This window comes from Myotis daubentonii, chromosome 11 (genome assembly GCF_963259705.1).
Source record: "Myotis daubentonii chromosome 11, mMyoDau2.1, whole genome shotgun sequence".
Taxonomy (NCBI): domain Eukaryota; kingdom Metazoa; phylum Chordata; class Mammalia; order Chiroptera; family Vespertilionidae; genus Myotis; species Myotis daubentonii.
The window spans coordinates 51,932,413-51,952,652 of NC_081850.1; the positions used below are offsets into that span (position 1 = coordinate 51,932,413).

The 20,240-nt window shown below is 41.0% G+C and overlaps 1 protein-coding gene across 3 annotated transcripts in view; it reads right to left on the reverse strand.

Annotated features, from left to right (window-relative positions):
• The window catches only part of KIF24 (kinesin family member 24), a 66,315-nt gene extending 46,178 nt beyond the window's left edge, over nucleotides 1-20,137 (reverse strand). For all 3 annotated transcript variants that reach the window (XM_059657163.1, XM_059657162.1, XM_059657161.1), the window contains exons 1-2: nucleotides 19,906-20,137; nucleotides 3,732-4,379 (exon numbers count right to left, since the gene is read on the reverse strand). In XM_059657163.1, coding sequence (XP_059513146.1) covers nucleotides 3,732-4,354 — 623 coding nt within the window. In that variant the 5' untranslated portion in view covers nucleotides 4,355-4,379; nucleotides 19,906-20,137. The remainder of the gene's footprint in view (nucleotides 1-3,731; nucleotides 4,380-19,905) is intronic.
• Nucleotides 20,138-20,240: the final 103 nt, after the last annotated feature.

The following is a 20,240-nucleotide window of genomic DNA, read 5'->3' on the forward strand; positions in this document are numbered from 1 at the left end:
TAGCACAATTTAAAAAAACATATAATTTTGGGGTTAAGTGTGACAAAATCTTCACAATCATTAAAAGTGGATGATGGGCATATGCTGGTTCATTGTTCTAGTCTCCCTTCTTTTGCATATGCTTCATTTTTTACAAGAAAAAGCAAAAATAATTAAATTTTTATTGAATTTATTGGAGTGACATTGGTGAAAAAACAAAATTTTAATGCATCTTTAAAAAAAAATGTTTTTATTGATTTTAGAGAGAGAGGGAGATATAGACACATCTTTTGGCTGCCTGGCTGCTTCCTGCATGCCCCCTACTGGGAGGTGAGCCTGCAACTCAGGCATGTGCCCTGACTGGGAATCAAACCTGCGACCTCTTGGTTAGTGGGTCGATGCTCAACCATTTAGCCACACTGGCCAGGCTTAATGCATCATTTTAACAAGGGCTTTATGTCAAAGTCTCTAGTTGTTGGTGAGTATTAATGCCCTACTTGTATAAAGCTAATTAAGCAGGACAATGTCCTTTTCAAAATTGACCAGGGACTCTAGGATGGGTCATTAGACAAAAAGACTGTAGTTTTCAAGTTCAAGGGAGAAAAGGAATGAATATTCTTTTAAAAGGCTCTGGTTTTAGCCCGACTGGTGTTGCTCAGTGGTTGAGGATCAAATATGCACCAAGAGGTCATTGTTTTGATTCCCAGTCAGAGCACATGCCTGGGTTGCAGGCTCAATTCCTGGCAGGGGGGTGCAAGAGGCAGTTGATCAATGTTTTTCTCTTGTTGATGTTTCTATCTCTCCTTCTCCCTTCCTCTCTAAAAATCAATAAAAACGTATATATTTTTAAAGGCTGTGGTTTTAAGGCCCAGTCTTCCCTAGAAGAAATAAACTATATCTGTTTGACAGGCAAAGAGTTAAGACAGCTGGAGTTAGATCTATTCAAGTCTTAAGTCAAGGCAACCAGTTCTCTAAATACCTTAGACTTTTATTACAATTCTAAGGCCAGCAATTTACTTTGAATATATCTGAGTTGAGGCACTCAAAACGAATGCCTAACAAGCCTTAACTTGGTGAGAGAGTTTCTCAGGGTTCTGAAACCTTGTCTGTTACTTGGGGTATGGGTGAGAAAGCAATATTGAGGATTTATTGGGGGAAATGTATTTCTTATCTCTATTTCTCTAATACAGACAGTCCCCGACTTAAAAGGCTCAACTTATGATTTTATGACTTTATAATGGTGTGAAAGAGATACACATTCAGTAGAAACTGCACTTCAAATTTTGAATTTTGATCTTTTCCCAGGCTAGTGATATGTGGTAAGATACTCTCTCATGATGCTGGACAATGGCAGTGAACCGCAGCTCCCAGTCAGGCAAGTGATTAGGAAGGTGAACAACGGATACCCTACATCAGTGATTTTTAACAGGTGCCGCAAGAATTTTTTAAAACATGTAATACCTGCCCTAGCCAGTTTGGTTCAGTGGATGGAGCGTTGGCCTGCGGACTGAAGGGTCCCAGATTTGATTCCTGTCAAGGGCATGTACCTTAGTTGTGGGCACATCCCCAATAGGGGGTGTGCAGGAGGCAGCCAATCGATGCTTCTCTCATCGATGTTTCTAACTCTCTATCCCTCTCCCTTCCTCTCTGTAAAAAATCAATAAAATATATTAAAAACAAACAAACACATGTAATACCTGACTATTTAGTCAAGGGTACTGACCTCTTTTCTCTTAGATTTTCAAATTAAAAAATGACAACAGCCAACACAATAGCTAATGGATGTGAATGCCCTGTCTTGAACCATAGATATATAAGTCATATAACACAATTACATCTTATTAGTCACATCACATAATAAGGTTGTATCTGATTGGTTAATTCTTGGTACCAGAAATCCTTATGTACAAGTATAGGCACTTACTTTTTTTTAAAAAGTCACTTTGGAGCAGAAAGGGGAGGTAACTACTGTAACTTTTTTTGTGTGTGTAATTAATCAAAATTATACCTATTTTTTGTCAGATCAGCAAAAAATAGGTTTTTTTGGTGTGCAGCAGAATTTTAGTAATTAGTTTATGTGTGCCAGGATATGAAAAAGGTTGAAAATCACTGCTCTATACTGTACTGATTGTCAGTTGTTTTTTTGGATATTGCGTTGTGTGATATAATGGGTAGGACATAATCCCACCCTTTATTATCCCATTCTGTATAATAAAGAATGGGAAGAGTGAGGTAATAATAATATAAAAGATGAGAAAGTTCAATTGAACAGCTTTTGCTCTGGGTTTGTCACATGCCAACCTCTATAATAGCACTTATCTCATCATATGGTTGGTTGTCTGTCTTCCCACTTACCCTGCCCCCTAAGAGATTAAGAGTCTCCAGATATCGTAATCTTTATATCCAGAATTGAGCCTAGCAGAGGTGGTATTTAATATTTGCCAAATAAATTACATAGCAATATTTAAACTAAAATATCCATTCTGTCCAAATAAATAATGCAGTGTTATCTTTAATCTATTTATAAATAACTCCAATTTAGATTTTTATGTGTTGTTCAACAAAAGGCTGTAATAGCCAAGAAAATATTCTTTCACCAAGAACAAATATATATTTTTATTACTAATTTTTGTGTTTTTTAAAGAATATTTTTTATGGTAACTAGACTATCTAGTCCTATCACAATGGAAAGAAAACAGTACTTTATGTTCTATGCTCTGCTAAACCAACCCCTCCCAAAAGTTTCAGAAAATCCCAAAAGTTTATGAAATTCACTTATGTATTTCAAATTATTAAAGGTACTTTTATCTTAAACATCGAGGCTTCTATTTTTTTTAAATAAAAGAACTGGTTGATTATGATCCTCTGAAACCTTAGCCAATATAAGACTAGTATCTTGTTTTAAGGTATGAATGGCTTTAAAAAGAGGAAATGTGGCTTAACAAAATATTTTGTTTCTCCATAACTCACCATCTAAAGTTTTAAAGTAACAAAACAAGCAATACATGTTATTTAAATTTTTTTTTCTATTATGCCAGTGCTAGTATTATTACTTGATATTTCACCTCTTTAGGAACCTTATTTAAAATTCTAATTTGAAGCATTGGGTGAAAATAACTTATTGTCACCCTGACTCTCAAACCCTAAACTCTAACAAAAGTGTCTTACTTTTTGAAGTCACCAAAATCATCTGTTCTTCCAGGCCTGGAGTTGTAGAAGGTACTCAAAATCAGGACCGTATTTCAATATGTGCAGGTAAACTGCTCCAAAGACCTACTTAATTAAACTACACTTTTTTTTTTTCTTTTTTAAACTAAGCTTTACACCTCCTGGTTGGTTGAAGTGAATTTGATAGCCTTAAAAATATATATATATCCTGTGGATTGTGTAATTTTTTCCCTACTGTATAAGGCTAGTTAACTATTTTACCTTAATGGATGCACTAGATGTATTGTATCATATTACACTACAATAAATTATAGAAATAGATCTGCAATAGGAATAATAGTGGATCCTGGCAAGTAACAGATGCTTGATGTACATGAACAATATCATCTTTCTCCCACCTGGAAAGTCCCAAGTCCACATTAATTTTCCCCTTTCAAGGTATTTCTATTATCAATGCAGAAGCTGCTCACTATCATTTTCTATAAATGAGTCAGTTGCACTCCTCTGGTCACGAAGAGGCCCTTGCCTGAGGCTCCCCACATTCAAAAACAAACAAACAAACACACAAACAAACAAACAGTTACCTGATAACAGAATGAGGGATTCCATAGTTATACCCTGAAACATGAGAGACTCTTTGAACAATGGGAATATCACAATTGCCCAGTATTGGAGAAAAGTGATTTGATGACAAGAGTGAAGTGTTAGTTTCTGTTTGCCCATAGGAATCAGCAACTGTGGCATTCAGAATTCTTGTTTTTGTTTGGTACTGGGAATCATCTGGTAGCATGTGCTCCAGCACTTTTAGGTAACGAGACTTCTGTTCATTTGCAGAAAAATCTGATAAAGTGCACATTTCAAACTCATAGTTGCTGGTAGTTTTGTCTTTGTGTTCAGCAGGAGAATCAAAATGCAATTGTCTGCGAGGTCCAGGTCTGGGCTCCCGAGGCTTGCTGTACAGGTTGCTTGTCTGAAGAGGATGCTCTGGGCTACTGACTGCTTTATCTTCTTCTTGCATAATCTTAATGATTTTGATAAGTTGGAAAAGTCGTTTGCGGTCGTTCATGTCATGGACTCCCAATTTGGAGTAGTCCTTCATTGTAACCTTTGCTAATTCATCTATTTTCTGAAGGCCAAGGGCAGTAAAATGAGGATAATACTGTGCAAGTTCAGCTTCACAAAGACATTCATATAACCAGGATGTCATTTTTGTGAATAGGTTTCTATAAACTCTAAAGAAAAAAAACAAGTCATTCATTTGAAATACAGTATATACTAATATAATACAATTTATTCCTTTAAAAATACAAAAACCACAAAACATGCAGAAAAATCCATTCTAGCATACCAAGTTTTCAATAAATATATTTTTCTTCTGAACTGATTAAACAGCATAGTACCTAACAGGGTTAGGGAATGTCCGGTCCTTGGACCCAGGAAATATTTTGGCCTGGCCCTGCCAAGGCATTAGGGGTGAGCTAATTAAATGTCTGACCAAATACAGCAGGCTAATTTTTAAGTTGATAATTTTATATGGCCCAAGAATGATGTTATAAATATCCAAATGGCCCTTGGCAGAAAAAAGGTTCCCCACCCCTGGCATAAATAAAGATGCTTATGATGCATTTGTGGTAACAGATAGAATTTGTTCATCTGCTTAATAAAAGAGACTTTCATTTGTACATACACATAGCTACAAGCACACACACTTTATACAAGTAACTTACTTACTTCTAGGGAGTTCCTTCCAACCTTGCAATGTCTACTTAACACAAGCCACAAACTACTGAAACATTGCTCCCAACCACTGATTGTAGCAGGACTAATTTTAGATGTTCAAGTTAACTCCAAGGCATGTTGCACAACTGTTTCCATGATTAATGAACAAAGGCTAAGAACTCTTTTAGAATGCGAAGCAGAATTAAATAGCAAACCACAGAGGACTACAAATTAATGTAACTCTGAGAAAATCACATTTGTATCTGCTGAGTACTGGGAAAAGTTCGTTGTATAAAGAGGTAAAAATGCCATTAATTTGAAATCTGATTCATGATTTCAGATCATTCTAAAAGGTAGGTGGTTGTAGATGCCTATCTGTACAGAACATAAATAAGAGTTTACCTAGGAAATTAATACTATAGTCAAGATTTATTTTTAAAATATATTTATATTTATTTCAGAGAGGAAGGGAGAGAAATAGAAACATTAATGAAGACAGAGAACCACTGATCCGCTACCTCCATCATGCCCTCCACTAAGGATCGAGCCCGCAACCCAGGCATGCGCCCTTGACTGGAATTGAACCTGGGACCCTTCAGTCCACAGGCCGACACTCCATCCACTGAGCCAAACTGGCGAGGGCCATGGTCAAGATTTTAAATGACTGCATATTAAAATGCTTAATATGCCAAGATATTTAATTAAATACTAACAAATGATGTAATAACATATAATCCTGGTCTATTAATAAAGTCAGGACCCTGAGGATTTTCTCCATACCACTGTTAAGTTCAAGTTCATGAGAACTTTCAGGTGTGTGTGTTTTTTTTTTTTGGGGGGGGGGGGGTTAAATTCCTTATTAACTCATGGGTTTTTATATATTTCATGTATTCTAATTAATTGTCTAAAGTCTTTGATGACACCTTCATCTTGTATATTTCCTATCCAAAACCTAAAATTGGCTTTCCTCCAGGAAACTAGAAGCAGCTGCCCATTGTCCCACATCCAAGTAAAGGTTATGCATTCCTAGCAAGAAAGGATAAAGAAAGTGGAGAGGGCTTGGAGATTAAGGAAAGAATGAGCACAACCACACTGGCCCTTCTCTTCCCTTTGGAGATCAGGAACAGCTCTTCTACAACCACAAGCAGTTAATCCAGAAAGGTCATTACTGCTTTCATATTTGAGTTACTAAATAGTCTTTCTTGGTCAATTTCCAACTTTGTATAAACTCCAAACAACTAGTTGTGGCTTCTGGAAGGACTTATTAAGAAGGACTTTGAGGCATTTATAATCATTAATAGAATACAGGATGAGAATCTGGGCTGGAGGGTATCATGTCATTTCCATTTTATTTCTAGTGCCCTTCTTTGGTCATACTGTGACTAAAAGGATGTAAATAGAGTTCTTCATCATAAAAGTGATAGGATATAATAATCATTAAGAAGAACAACCAGACAAATGGAATATAGGGCCAAAATTTATAGTAAATTATACATTTCAAATATTTTAGAAATTTGTCTGATCTCAAATATCTTCTACCACTACTAGTTCACAAAGATTCATATAAAAATGACAAATGAGTAAAGGAAGAGTTAGATGCCAAGGTTGATGATTGTTGATGTGGTTTATTTGAGCATTCCTATCATAGCTCTAACTTTACTGGGTAACTCAGAGCAAAGAGGGCAAATACATAGCCTATTGATACATATCTGTGCTGCTTTTTCTCCTCCCATATCCATAGTAAATAAGCCAAATCCATTTCAATGTACTTTCTTTTTCTTTTTTGTTTTTGTTTTGTTAATCCTCACCCAAGGATATTTTTTCCATTGATTTTTAGAGAGTAGAAGGGGGGACGGGAGAGGAGGGAAAGAGGGATAGAGTGAGAAACATGGATATGAGAGAGACACATCAATTGGTTGCCTCCCTCATGCGCCCCAACTGGGGCTGGGGATTGAACCTGAAACCTAGGTAATATGCCCTTGACCGGAATCAAACCCCTAATTCTTTGGTGCATGGTCTGACGCTCTAACCACTGGCATACCAGCCAGGGTTCAATGTTCGTTCTTACTAAACTCTAAAACAGCTTTAGAATCTCCCCTTTTTTGGGGGAGGGGGAGGGTGTACAATACTGTACAATTCCATGAGTTTTGACAGTTATATATAACTAGGGGCCCGGTGCACGAAATTCGTGCTCTGGGTGTGTGTGGGGGGAGTGTCCCTCAGCCCAGCCTGCCCCCCTCACATACTGGGAGCCCTCAGGCGTTGACCCCCATCACCCTCCAATCGCAGGATCGGCCCCTTGCCCAGGCCTGACGCCTCTGACAGAGGTGTCAGGCCTGGGCAGGGGACCCTCATTTCCCCCCATCACTGGTTCTGCCCCCAGCCCAGGCCTGATGCCTCAGCCAGAGGCGTAGACCCCCATCACCCTCTGATCACCTGATCGGCCCCTTGCCCAGGCCTGACACCTCCGCCAGAGATGTCAGGCTTGGACAGGGGACCCCCATCTCCCCCCGATCACTGGCTCTGGCCCCCGCCCAGGCCTGAGGCCTCTGGCCCAGGAATCATGCCTGGGCAGGGGACCCCCATCTCCCTCTGATCACTTGCTCCACCCCCCGCCCAAGCCTGACGCCTCTGACCCAGGCTTCAGGCCTGGGCAAGGGGACCATCATATCCCCCCAATCCCCGGCTCAGCCCCCCGCCCAGGCCTGATGCCTCGGCCAGAGGAGTTGACCCTCATCACCCTCCGATCACCAATCACCGGATCGGCCCCTTGACCAGGCCTGAGGCCTCCGGCAGAGGTGTCAGGCCTGGGCAGGGGACCCCCAGCTCCCCGCGGTTGCAGGCTCCGCCCCTGCCCAGGCCTAACGGCTCTGGCCTAGGCGTCCGGCCCGGGCAGCGGGGACCCGCAGCTGCAGCGGCCCCGTGATTGTGGGCTTCGCTTTAGGCCCAGGCAAGGGACCCCTAGCTCCCGGGACTGCCAGCTTCAACCGTCCCCAGCTCCCATCGCTGGCTCCACCCCTACTTCCTGCTATCACTGGCCAGGGCGGAAAAGGCACCTGATTCTCCGATCATGGCTGGGGGGCAGGGCAAAGGCGGCCCCAGGGCCGCCTTTGCCCTGCCCCCCAGCTCTTAGCTCCCCCCTGGGTTTCCGATCACTGTCAGTGGCAGGGGGCTTCTTCCTGCTTTCCCTTTCGCCTCCCTGCATTGTGCCTACATATGCAAATTAGCCGCCATCTTGTTGGCAGTTAACTGTCAATCTTAGTTGGCAGTTAACTGCCAATCTTAGTTGGCAGTTAACTGCCAATCATAGTTGGCAGTTAATTTGCATATAGCCCTGATTAGCCAATGAAAAGGGTATCGTTGTACGCCAATTACCATTTTTCTCTTTTATTAGTGTAGATTGTAAAACCATCACCACAATCAAAATACAGAATATCACCCTCAAAAGATTTCTCATACCTCTTTACATTCATCCTTCCTGCTGCCCCTGGACCTAGGCAACCACTGATCTGTTTTCAGTCATTATATATTATTTTGCATTTTCTAAAGGTTTAGTATAAATGGAATTATGCCATTCTCTTTTGTATCTGGCTTTTCTCAGTTAGCACAATGATTTGAGACTTACGCGTTATGCACATATCACACACACACATGTGTACACACACACACACACACATTTCATTTAGGAAGAGAAAGATCAGAATGAAGACTTAGGTCTTTTCATGGCTAATCCCATGTTCTTTTCCCTATGCTGCCTCTTTCAGAAGTCTGCAAAGACAGTACCATTGCCAGGCCCTCTAATAGGTCCACTATCTATCCAGCTCAGTAGATAGGCTGCCTCCTGCAGATCTGTGCGGCAGCATGGTATGTCACAGCTGTTACCACCAGGAAAATGCCCTGCAATCAGCGAAATACATTGGAGGACAGATGATCAGGTTTTTACATGTAGGGTCCAGTCATATTCAATACCACAAGTATGTAGAGTTCACCTTTGTGACAAATCCAGAGACTGCTAGGTCTCAGCTGTTGGGGTAACAATCAGAAATAGTACTGGAAGAAATCCAGTTGGCAGAAATTCAAATTTTCTTATCCTGGTGGCAGAGAAAATAAACTGGAGGGGGAACACATGAAACCTTATACACAATTAAGGAAGTTTATTCACATTCCAGGATGTGGAAAAAATCCAACTATTTAATATGCTCCCTCAAACTCTCCATTTATCTATTTAAACTAGGTAACTCTACCCACCAAAACTGCCTGAAACTGAACTTGCAATCAGATAATATTCCATTTAGCTGTGTGACCTTGGGCAAAATCACTTAGTTTCTCTGAATTTCCATTTCCCTCTTTCAAAGTATGCAGTAAGATAGTTATGTAAAACTAAGCTGAAACTATAAAGTACTCCATAAGGATGGGGCCATGTTCTCTTATTCAACACTAGAGGCCCAGTGCACAAAATTCGTGCACGGGTAGGATCCCTAGCAGCTGCCGGCCCGGGCCTCCCTTCACACCTGCCTTGGCCTGGCGCTGCCCGCTCACTTGCTCCACCATCCCGCCATGGTCCCGCTCTTGTCGGGGCCCGTCGGGGCCCATCGGGGCTGGCAGTGCCTCCACTACCACCCACGGCCAGTGCGGCGTCGCCAACACCCGCCATGTTCCGCACCGCCCCATGGTGGTCAGTGCGCGTCGAACTCCCCGACAGTCGAACTCCCGCCCATGGGGAGAATTTGCATATTAGCCTTTAATTATATAGGAGGATTGGGTCACTGGATTACTTTTTAGAAAAAAGTATGTGAAAAAAAAAAAAAAAGTATGTGCCATATAAATGACTTTTAACACTATTAAAAGATGGTTTCTTTACAGTAAATCCCCACTTAATACTGTTGATAGGTTCTGTAACTAAGTGAAATGACAGTTAACAAAATCAATTTTACTATATAGACTAATTGATAAAAACAAGAGTTAAGTTCCTATGGCATCTCATCAGTGTTATAATAAAACATTATTCAAGGCCCTGCCATATTTGATAAAAGGCTGAATATATAACATAGAATCAAAAGATAAGGAATTAGATGTACTGAAGTAGATGTATTATACTACCAAATACACTAATAGTAACACTATGTGTAAGCTTCAATTAACTTAAAACTGTTTCATTAATGACAACTATACATTTCTCTCTTTCATTGGCATAAACAGTTGATGTACATGAAAAAAAATAGTTGATGTACATGCTGATCAGCATATATAATGTGGAGATAGATGATGCTACATATCAAAAGACCAATATTTCATACACATAGTCATGTGTATGTGCAGTCTTTTTTTGTAGTCTTTTCTTATATTCAACTTTACTGAGGTATAGTCTTCCTATATAATAAAACCCTAATATGCAAATCGACTGAATGGTGGAATGACCAGTCGCTATGACATGCACTGACCACCAGCAGGCAGACGCTAAATGCAGGAGCTGCCCGCTGGTGGTCAATGCGCTGCCACAGAGGGAGCGCCGCTCAGCCGGGCTCATAGCTGGCAAGCACAGCGGTGGTAGTGGAAGCCTCCCCCGCCTCCACAGCAGCACTAAGGATGTCCAACTGCTGACTGCCGGCTGGCTGGCTCAGGAGGGAGCGGGCCTAAGCTGTCAGTCGGACATCCCCTGAGGGCTCCTGGACTGAGAGAGGGCACAGGGCGGGCTGAGGGACCCCCTTGACCCAAAGTGCATGAATTTCGTACACCGGGCCTCTAGTCTACACTAACAAAAGACAAACATGCAAATTGACCGTACCTTCGCTATGCCTTAAGCCACACCCACCAGCCAATCAGAGCGACTATATGCAAATTAACCCAACCAAGATGGAGCGAGCAGGAGGCTTGGTTGCCCAGTGATGGAGGAAGCCAAGCTTCCCGCCTGCTCTGGCCGGCTCTGAGCTCCACTCAAGGCTAAAAGTTTCAATTATAGAAGGTAAATAAATCCCAGAATAAAAAATAAAAAGAAGAAAAGGAGAGGCTGGGAGCTTCCATTACCGGGGAGCTTGGCCAGCCTGAAAACGGCCCTCAGCCCCTCACCCAGACTGGCCAGGCACCCCAGTGGGGAACCCCCACCCTGAAGGGGGTGTGGGTGGTAAATCTGAAAACAGCCATTAGCCCCTCACCCGGGCTGGCCAGGCACCCCAGCGTGGACCCCCACCCTGAAGGGGCTGTGGCCAGCCTGCAAACAGTCATCAGCCCCTCACCCGGGCTGGCCAGGCACCCCAGCGTGGACCCCCACCCTGAAGGGGCTGTGGCCAACCTGCAAACAGCCATCAGCCCCTCACCCAGGCTGGCCAGGCACTCCTATATAATAAAAGGGTAATATACAAATTGACCCTAACAGCAGAACGACTGGGAATGACTGGTCACTATGACACGCACTAACCACCAGGGGGCAGACACTCAATGCAGGAGCTGCCCCCTAGTAGTCAGTGAGCTCCCACAGGGGGAGCTCTGCTCAGCCACAAGCCAGGCTGCCTGTACAGCGGTGGTGGCAGGAGCCTCTCCCGCCTCCTCAGCAGCACTAAGGATGTCCAACTGCAGCTTAGGTCTGCTCCCCGCTGGCAAGTGGACATCTCCCGAGGGCTCCTGGGCTGCCAGAGGGATGTCTGACTGCCAACTTAGGCCCAATCCCCCGGGGAGTGGGCCTAAGCCAGCAGGTGGTCATCCCCTGAGGGGTCCCAGACTGCAAGAGGGCATAGGCCGGGCTGAGGGACCCCCCCGAGTGCACAAATTTTTGTGCACCGGGCCTCTAGTTTATATATAATAAACTAAACCCATTTTAAGCATACAGTTATATGAAAACTTAACAAATATTTACTCATGTAACCACATCAATGGCAGAGAACATACTGTTTTCTAGGAAAAGAAAACAAAGGGCACTGAAGTAAAGGGTTATCTTCACCAAAGAAGGAGAAAAAAAGGTGTGGAAGAAGAAAATACTCTCAATTAGAGAAGGCAGAGAGTTATGGAGAACTTTCAGAGTAAAGGACTATGGGGCTAAATCAATAACACTAAAAAACAGTTTGGCATTATCTTTGAAATTGAGTCTTCATGTATCATATAATCCAGCAACTCAATCTGAGAAAAACTTTTGCACATGTGCTTCAGGAGGCACATACAAAAATGTTCATAGCACTCTTCATAAGAGCCAAAAACTGAAATGACCTAATAATGTCCACTGACTGGAGAAGAGATAAATAAATGTGGCATATTCAGATAATAAAATATTTTATAATAATGAGAACAGAACAAATTAACATACCCTAAACAATTGATCAAATCTCAGAAGGAGAAAAACAAATCCCAGAAAATGATACACATTTCTTTAACGCTCAAAGCAAGCAAATCCAATGTATTACTCAGGGTAACGGTTACCTCTAAGGCAGTGGTTCTCAACCTTCCTAATGCTGCGTCCTTTAATACTGTTCTTCATGTTGTGGTGACCCCCAACCATAAAATTATTTTCGTTGCTACTTCATAACTGTAATTTTGCTACTGTTATGAATCGTAATGTAAATATCTGATATGCAGGATGTATTTTCATTGTTACAAATTGAACATAATTAAAGCATAGTAATTAATCACAAAAACAATATGTAATTATATATGTGTTTTCCGATGGCCTTAGGCAACCCGTGAAAGGGTTGTTCGACCCCCAAAGGGGTCGCGCCCCACATGTTGAGAACTGCTGCTCTAGAGAGAGAGCACACGTGCACTCAATTACAGTTTATATATAAATCAATAAGTGAATGTTTTTAATACATTTTTATTGATTTCAGAGAGAAAGGGAGAGAGGGGAGAGAGATAGAAACATCAGCAATGAGAGAGAATCATTGATCAGCTGCCTCCTGCACAACCCCTACTAGAGATTGAGCCAGCATGTGCCTCGATCTAGAATCGAATCATGACCTCCTGGTTCACAGGTTGATGCTCAACCACTGAGCCACACCAGCCGGGCTCAATTATATGTTTTAAATGAATATGCTGTTCCCGAAAATAAGGGACTACACAGGAAGATCAGCAGACATTAGAGCATATTAGTCACTCTAATTATTATTATATAAGTAGTATAAAATTACAAGGACTAAAATAGCTTCTGACTGCCAAGAAATATTTCATCCGAGTCCCTCTAAACTGTGACAATGACCACTTCTTTAAATATATAGAATAGCTCTATTGAGATATAATTCACATACCACACAATTCATCCATTTAAAGTGAATTCAATGGCTTTTAAGTATGTTCACACATTAAACCCCTAACCCATTTAGCCCTGGGCAACCACTAACAATAATTACTTTTTAAGATATTAGTAACAAAATCCTTAGGTCCTCTCTACTATAAAAAATGGGTACAGCCCTAGCCGGTTTGGCTCAGCAGATAGAGCGTCGGACTGTGGACTGAAGGGTCCCAGGTTCAATTCTGGTCAAGGGCATATGCCTGGGTTGCAGGCTCCATCCCCAGTAAGGAGGTGTGCAGGAGGCAGCCGGTCAATGATTTTCTCTCATCATTGATGTTTCTATCTCTTTCTCCCTCTCCATTCCTCTCTGAAATCAATTAAAAATATATATTAGAAAAATAAAAAAAATAAATAATGGGTACAATACAAACCCAATATTCTTAATCAATTTTCCTCAAAATGTTTCTGTACTCCATGTTAGGCATAAGGTCCCTAATTAAGAACACAAGAAATTCAGTATTACCAGTGAGAGATTAAAAGGTGAGTTATACAGTATATATGTTTCTCTCCAACAAGGAAATTTCAAACTCCAAGGATTATTCTATCTATAGACTACTGATCTCAACAGAACACAAGTGATACTCGACAACTGCTTAAAATAACAGCTGCGACGAAATGAGAATATATGATACTTAACGGAATTCTTAAGGCTAGTTGCGGATTTTGGACACCAATCATGAATTACACACAAAAGTAGTTTTTAAGAGATTGTTTCTTTTTGTAACTAAAAAATGTTTCAAGTTTGTTTGCAGTTAAGTAGCTAATACTTGCAAGTACTGCAATTCTTTTCAAGAGCCCCATTATGAGGTTATTAAATTTCTAAATCTGGTGAAAAGCAATTGCCTAAAAATAAACATTAAAAAATTGTTGAGCCTAGTTATCTTAAAACAGTGCAAGTATTTCTCTAAATATAAAGGTTTAATTTTGAAAGACTTCCCAGTAACAGGTGGTAAACAATATTAAGTTTGAATGCAGTACTTTATTTTTAAAATCGTGGTCTAATCCAATTGCAGAGTTATCATTTGCAGATTTTTGCCATTTTTGCAGATATAAAATATTTTCAACAAAATATATCTCACATGATCAACAATAAAAATATATCACATATGTTTAGTTGGAAAAATAACTATGACAATCAGTTTTTATAAATTACTTAGATGATACAGATTCTTTTACTCAGGGTTACATCCGTTTGGGAACTGTTGCCAAAATGGCATGAGGAATTATTTCTAAAGGAGTAATGCTGAGAAAGCAAAGAAGAATTAAAACTATAATTACATTCACTGGAATCTAAATTATTAATATGTAATTGTGCTACTTGATTAATCTTCTAAGACTTATGATAGATGTCAGTTATCATCTTTTAAAAATGAAGATAAACCAAGGCATAGATAATTCATTAAAAACAACTCTATGAATTTGTTTTAGAAACTGAACAGAGATATCCATGTATTAGCTACATGATTTAATATCACTCATTTTATTGAATCAAATCACAACATAAGAAGGTAACTAATTTAAAAGACCATAATAGACACAGCTCCTTATTGCTGGTGAAATCTCAGCTAGAGTCTTTTTGGCCTGGATACTGTACAATATTATTAAGTGGGTACTTCCAGAATTCCAGTGTGACTTTAGTATACCTCACAATAAAACTGACAAATGTTAGGGATGTCTAGCAGCAAAACTATGCAAGAATCACTGTTAAAATGTCCCCATGATTGAGCATTTTGACTATTTATCAATAAGCAAACTCATTACCTACCCACAAAATCTGCCCCTCCACCTTTCTGTTCCTTAGGGAGTAAAGTTGGGTGGGTGACAATACCATTCACTAACTCAGAGCTAAACTGAGAAGCATCCTAGATTTCTTCCTCTCCCTTCCATTCCAAATCTAATCAAGTTCACTCAATTTAATCTCTTAAATATTTGTCAAATTTCCCCTCTACTATTCTCATTACTACCACCATAGCCTTGGTGGTTCAGCCCCAGTATCTTTTACCTTAATCATTATTAGATGTCTCCTAACTGCTCTGCCTGCCTCCAGTTTTGCCCCCTCCAAACCATCCTCCACACTACAGAGCCAGATCATTCTTTTGAAAACACAGTATGACCATGCTGCTCCCTTGTTTAAAAACTTTCAGTGGCATCCTATCACCTCTCTAAAGGACAAAATCCTTAGCATGTCCCACAAAGCCTTCCAAAGTCTAGCCCTTTCCTCTCTCTCTCTCCAGTTTAGTCAACTTCTTAGACAATTTTATTTCTGTGTATTTATTTACATTGTACTCTTAAATGGCTTCCTCCCACTCACCAAACCTTACTTTATCTGTATACCTCTTACCCATTTATTAAAACACAAATGATCTCCCCAGATATGGTTAGATGTCCCTTCTGTGTTCATATCATACTTTTTGCCTATCTCTTATCACTGCAGTTACATTCTGTAATAATTATCTATGAGTATGTCTATTTCTTCTACTAGAATATGATCTTCTTGTGGTCAAGGAATGTGTCTTATTAATCTTTTCATCCTCAGTACCTAAAACAATGTTTGGAAATAATAAACATTTCATAATTACTTAATAAATAAGTTAATAAATACCCCTATAATATTTTTAAAAATATACAAAAACACTTGATAATTATCCATAGTTATAGGTGGTAGGAACTTTTGTCAGGGTAATTTGATTGCTGAGGAAAATCTGGCAGAGTTGGTGGTACCCTGACTCACTGCTCCTAGGCAACAAAATGAAACAAGGTTGTATTACTCAAATAAATTGTTATGGACACAGCTATGGTCACAGTTACAAGAATTTTTCATCCAAACATTCAAGAAGTAGTTTTTGAGAGACTTTTATGAGCTAGCTAGATCCTCTTCTAAACATTAAGGATATAGCAGTGAGCAAAACAGATAAGGTGACTGTCCTATTATTATTCTAGTGGGAGGAGATAATCAAGAAAGATAATCTCAGCCCTGGCTGGCTTGGCTCAGTGGATAGAGCGTCAGCCTGAGGACTGAAGGGTCCCAGGTTCAGTTCCGGCCAAGGGCACATGCCTGAGTTGCGGGCTTGATCCCCAGTAGGGGATGTGCAAGAGGCAGCCGATCAATGATTCTCTCTCATCATTGATGTTTCTATCTCTCTCCCCCTTTCCCTTCCTCTTTGAAATCAATAAAGAAATAAAATTTAAAAAAAAAAGAAAGACAATCTTAGATAGTGATAAGTACTATAAAAAAAAAATAAAGCAGTCCTAGCCTGTTTGGCTCAGTTGAGAGCATTGGCCTGCGGACTGAAGGGTCCTGGGTTCAATTCTGGTCAAGGGTACATGCCCGGGTTGTAGGCTTGACCCCAGTAGGGGGCGTGCAGGAGGCAGCCGATCAATGGTTCTCTCTCATCATTGAGGTTTCTCTCTCCCCCTCTCTCTTCCTCCCTAAAACCAATGAAAATATATTAAAAAATAAAATAAAGCAAGGTGAAGGGTCTACTTCACATTGATCAGAAAGGTCTAATTCAGAGGGGAACATTCGAGGTGAAATCTGAAATAATATGGACTCATTTACATAAAGATCAGGAAGAACATTCCAGGAGAGCACATGGGCTTAAAGTGTAAATGAGCATGGCATGAGAAAGACCAATGTGGCTTTAGCAAGATGGAGAGTTGTATGACACGAGGACAGAAAGGTGGGGGCCAGATAATGAGGGTCCATTGGGCCATGGGTTTTCACTTTAAGTTAAAATCCAGACACCCTGGAAGTCATTGGAAGATTTTAAGAGGGGAAAGGACATGATTTTTAAAGATCACTCTGCCAGTTCTGTGGGGAATGGATTATGGAGGGTGGGCAAAGGAGGAAGATCATTTAGGAAGCTACTGCAGTTAAACAGGCAAAAAATAATAGTGACTTGGAAAAGATGTTTGCTTCTGTGAGAATTAATTGGGATATAAGTAAAGTGCTAATTCAGTATCTGGTACATAAGCACTGAACAATAAAATGGTGTGTAAAATTTTAAAAAAATGAAAAAAAAAATAAAATGGTGTGAGGTAATAGAAAATATACATTGGTCTCTGCCCCTGGTTCCAGACCCAGGGCTCCTAAAATTTGGAGCATCTTTTGTTCTGAGGTCACTCTGGGTGGGCTCCTGGATGAGTGTTGGTGACCAGAAAGACCCAGCCATAATTAGAAGTTTGGAATTTTCAACCCTACCTCCCATTCTTCAGAGAACAGAGGGGTGGAAATGGAGTTAGTAATTGATCATGCCTATATGATGAAGCCTCCTTAAAAATTCCCAAAGTATGGTTTGGTGAGCTTCCAGATTGGTGAACACATCCACATTGCAATGTGACGCACCCCAACTCAAGGGGCACAGAAGCTCCTTTTTTAGGACCCTCCCAGACCTTGCTCTATGTATCTCTTCATCTGTACCCTTTATCATATCCTTTAATAAACTCGTAAATGTAATTTTAGTGTTTCTCTGAGTTGTGTGAGTCACTCTAGCAAATTAATTGAACCTGAGGAAGGGGTCCTGAGAACCTCCAATTTGTAGCCAAATCTGACAAAAGTTGTGGGTAACCTGGGGATCTACTATTTGCAGTTGACATGTGGAGTGGGAACAGTCTTATGGGACTGAGTCCTTAACCTGTGGGATCTGACACTATCATAGACCGAGTTAAACGGCTGGACACCCATAGACTGAGTTAAACTGCTGAACCACCCCCCATTTGGTAACTAGAAATGTTAGAAGTGTTCTGTGTGAGTACTAAAGGAGACATACAGAAGGGAAAGTACTGAGGTTTTTCCTCTACAAAGGAAAAAGACACACAGGTGGAAACCAGTTTTTCCAGTCAAATGGTACCTACTATTATTAGTTTATGCCTATAGAAAATCTTATTTAGTAAAACATGAACATCAAACTCCTTAAGACAATAACTTAGGAAGTATACAATGACCACAACACAAGTATAAGAAATATAACTATGTTATTTATTTAACAAAATTTGTTGAGAATCTATTCTGCACAAATTATGAATGGGTTTGCTAAGTCAGCATGGGAAACTGAACTAATAGATCAATTAATCTGTAAGGGACCTGAGAAGAGCTCAACCTCTCACTTGACAAACAACAAAATTGCAGTCTACAGAAAGAAACTGCTGTTTCTGTTGAAACTGCTATCCAAACTGGAACATGAGAGGATCATGCCCTAGTTGTCATTAACAACATAAAACAAGCGTTTTTAATGAAATGTTATATGGGCAGCACATTACTATACTAATGCTAAGAAGATGTAATATTTACATAAAGCCTCTGATATAGTTAGTACTTTTCATAGAGTAAATGCTCAATAAACGGTAACTATTCCACCTGTATGGTCTTTGGGAGGCTGAGTGTGTGATGTCTACCTGACATCAACTGTTTGATTAACTTGATAGTAGAGCCACAGGAATTGGAACCTAACTCAACCCTTTTATTTTTTAGATGGAAAGAGAGGTTTAAAAGGGCTAAATGACTTGCAAAGCAGCCAAGACCAAACTCTGAATCCCCAGTCTGGTTTCCATTACATGTCACAGATCTTCAGGTTGGTAGTGTTCAAACTTTTATAAGAAGGTAATAGGAACATAGCTGCTATATCTGACTTTTCAGTCCCTAATTAAAGTCTTTTTGAGCGATGATTTTAATATAAGAATCATCAACAATGCAGATTGGGCATATATTGTCTTAGGAGTTAACAATGAAACAGTTTTGATAATGCAATTCTATCATGGACACCTGATGAATGACAGTTACCAGAGTAGCTGTTACATGCACTTAAGTAGAGAGACTACAAGCAGAAAATAAACCCAAAGGAGAAAATGATCTAAAGCATTTTCTGAAACACACTTAAAATGTGACAACAGCTATAGTTTACTAAGAAATTGAGACAAACTCTCTTGGCATATAGCAACAACAGAATGGTTTGTTTTAAGCCAAGACTAATAGGGAGGGAGTCTAATAAAAGCATTGGGAAATCAAGACTAAAAACCACAAATTTGGGGAGAGTTGTAGCAAGTTTTCCTTTTCACAGAATGGAAAGACCAACCTTGCGCTTTCAAGGCCTTTGTGTATGAGATTGGGGTTTCCGCCCCCCTACTCCCATAAAAAAAACCCTCTGTATGGGAGGGGGAAGGGGGATATGGCATAGAGGGGAACCCTCTCTCTGTGGTGAGTTAAACTCATTTCCTGCAAATTTTACTATAGCATATCTCGTTTTATTGCGCTTTGCCTTGCCTCGTTTCTTACAAACTGAAGGCAAGACCCTCCACCAGCGAAGATGACTACTCGCTTTATTGCGGTACTCCTATTACGGTGGTCTGGGACTCAGCCCGCAACATCGCCGAATTATGTCTGTAAGGCTCTGTGAAAGACGCTTGCCTTGTCTCAAAGACCTCAGCATTACCAGGGAGAAGGAAGGAAAATGGGGTTCGCGGAAGTACGCAAATAAGCCATGGAGGAACAGAAGCTCTCTAAGATGGGGCTATGGGTTCAAAGGTAGGAGGACGTCTAGACTCAGAAAAGGCTTCATGGAAGCGGAGTTCGAGATAATGTCTGAAGAGGAGGCGAAGATATGGGGATGAAGGGTAAAGAGAGTGGGGGTGCGCTCGGGCAACCCAGAGAAACCAACTCACAACCGCCCGCCACTTCACGCGCTCGGCGGGCGTCCAGCCTCTCCCGCGGGGCAGTCGCCAGGGCTCCCAACCAGGTCTACCCCCGCCCCGTTCTCCCAGCCCTTTCTCACCTCGGAGGCTTCCAACTTTCTCCACGGTCAGGCCTGTCTAAGGACAGAAGACGACGGGAGAGAGCCCCCAGGGTGGCGGCGGAGGTGCCTAGTCAACTCAAGAGCTGGAGGCAGCGGCCAGGCCGCATCCCCATGGTAACGCCGCCAAACTCGGGTTCGAACGCCCGCGCCCGTGCCCGGCGCTGGCAGTCCCGCATTGTCCTCCAATGGGCGTCCAGGGAACTCGCTGACGTTGGCCGTCATCTCCTCTAGAAGACCAATCAGGGGTCGGAAAAGACAGTGGGCGTAACCCTCAAGTTCCGTCTTTCAACCAATCGTTCCACTTAAGAGAAGAT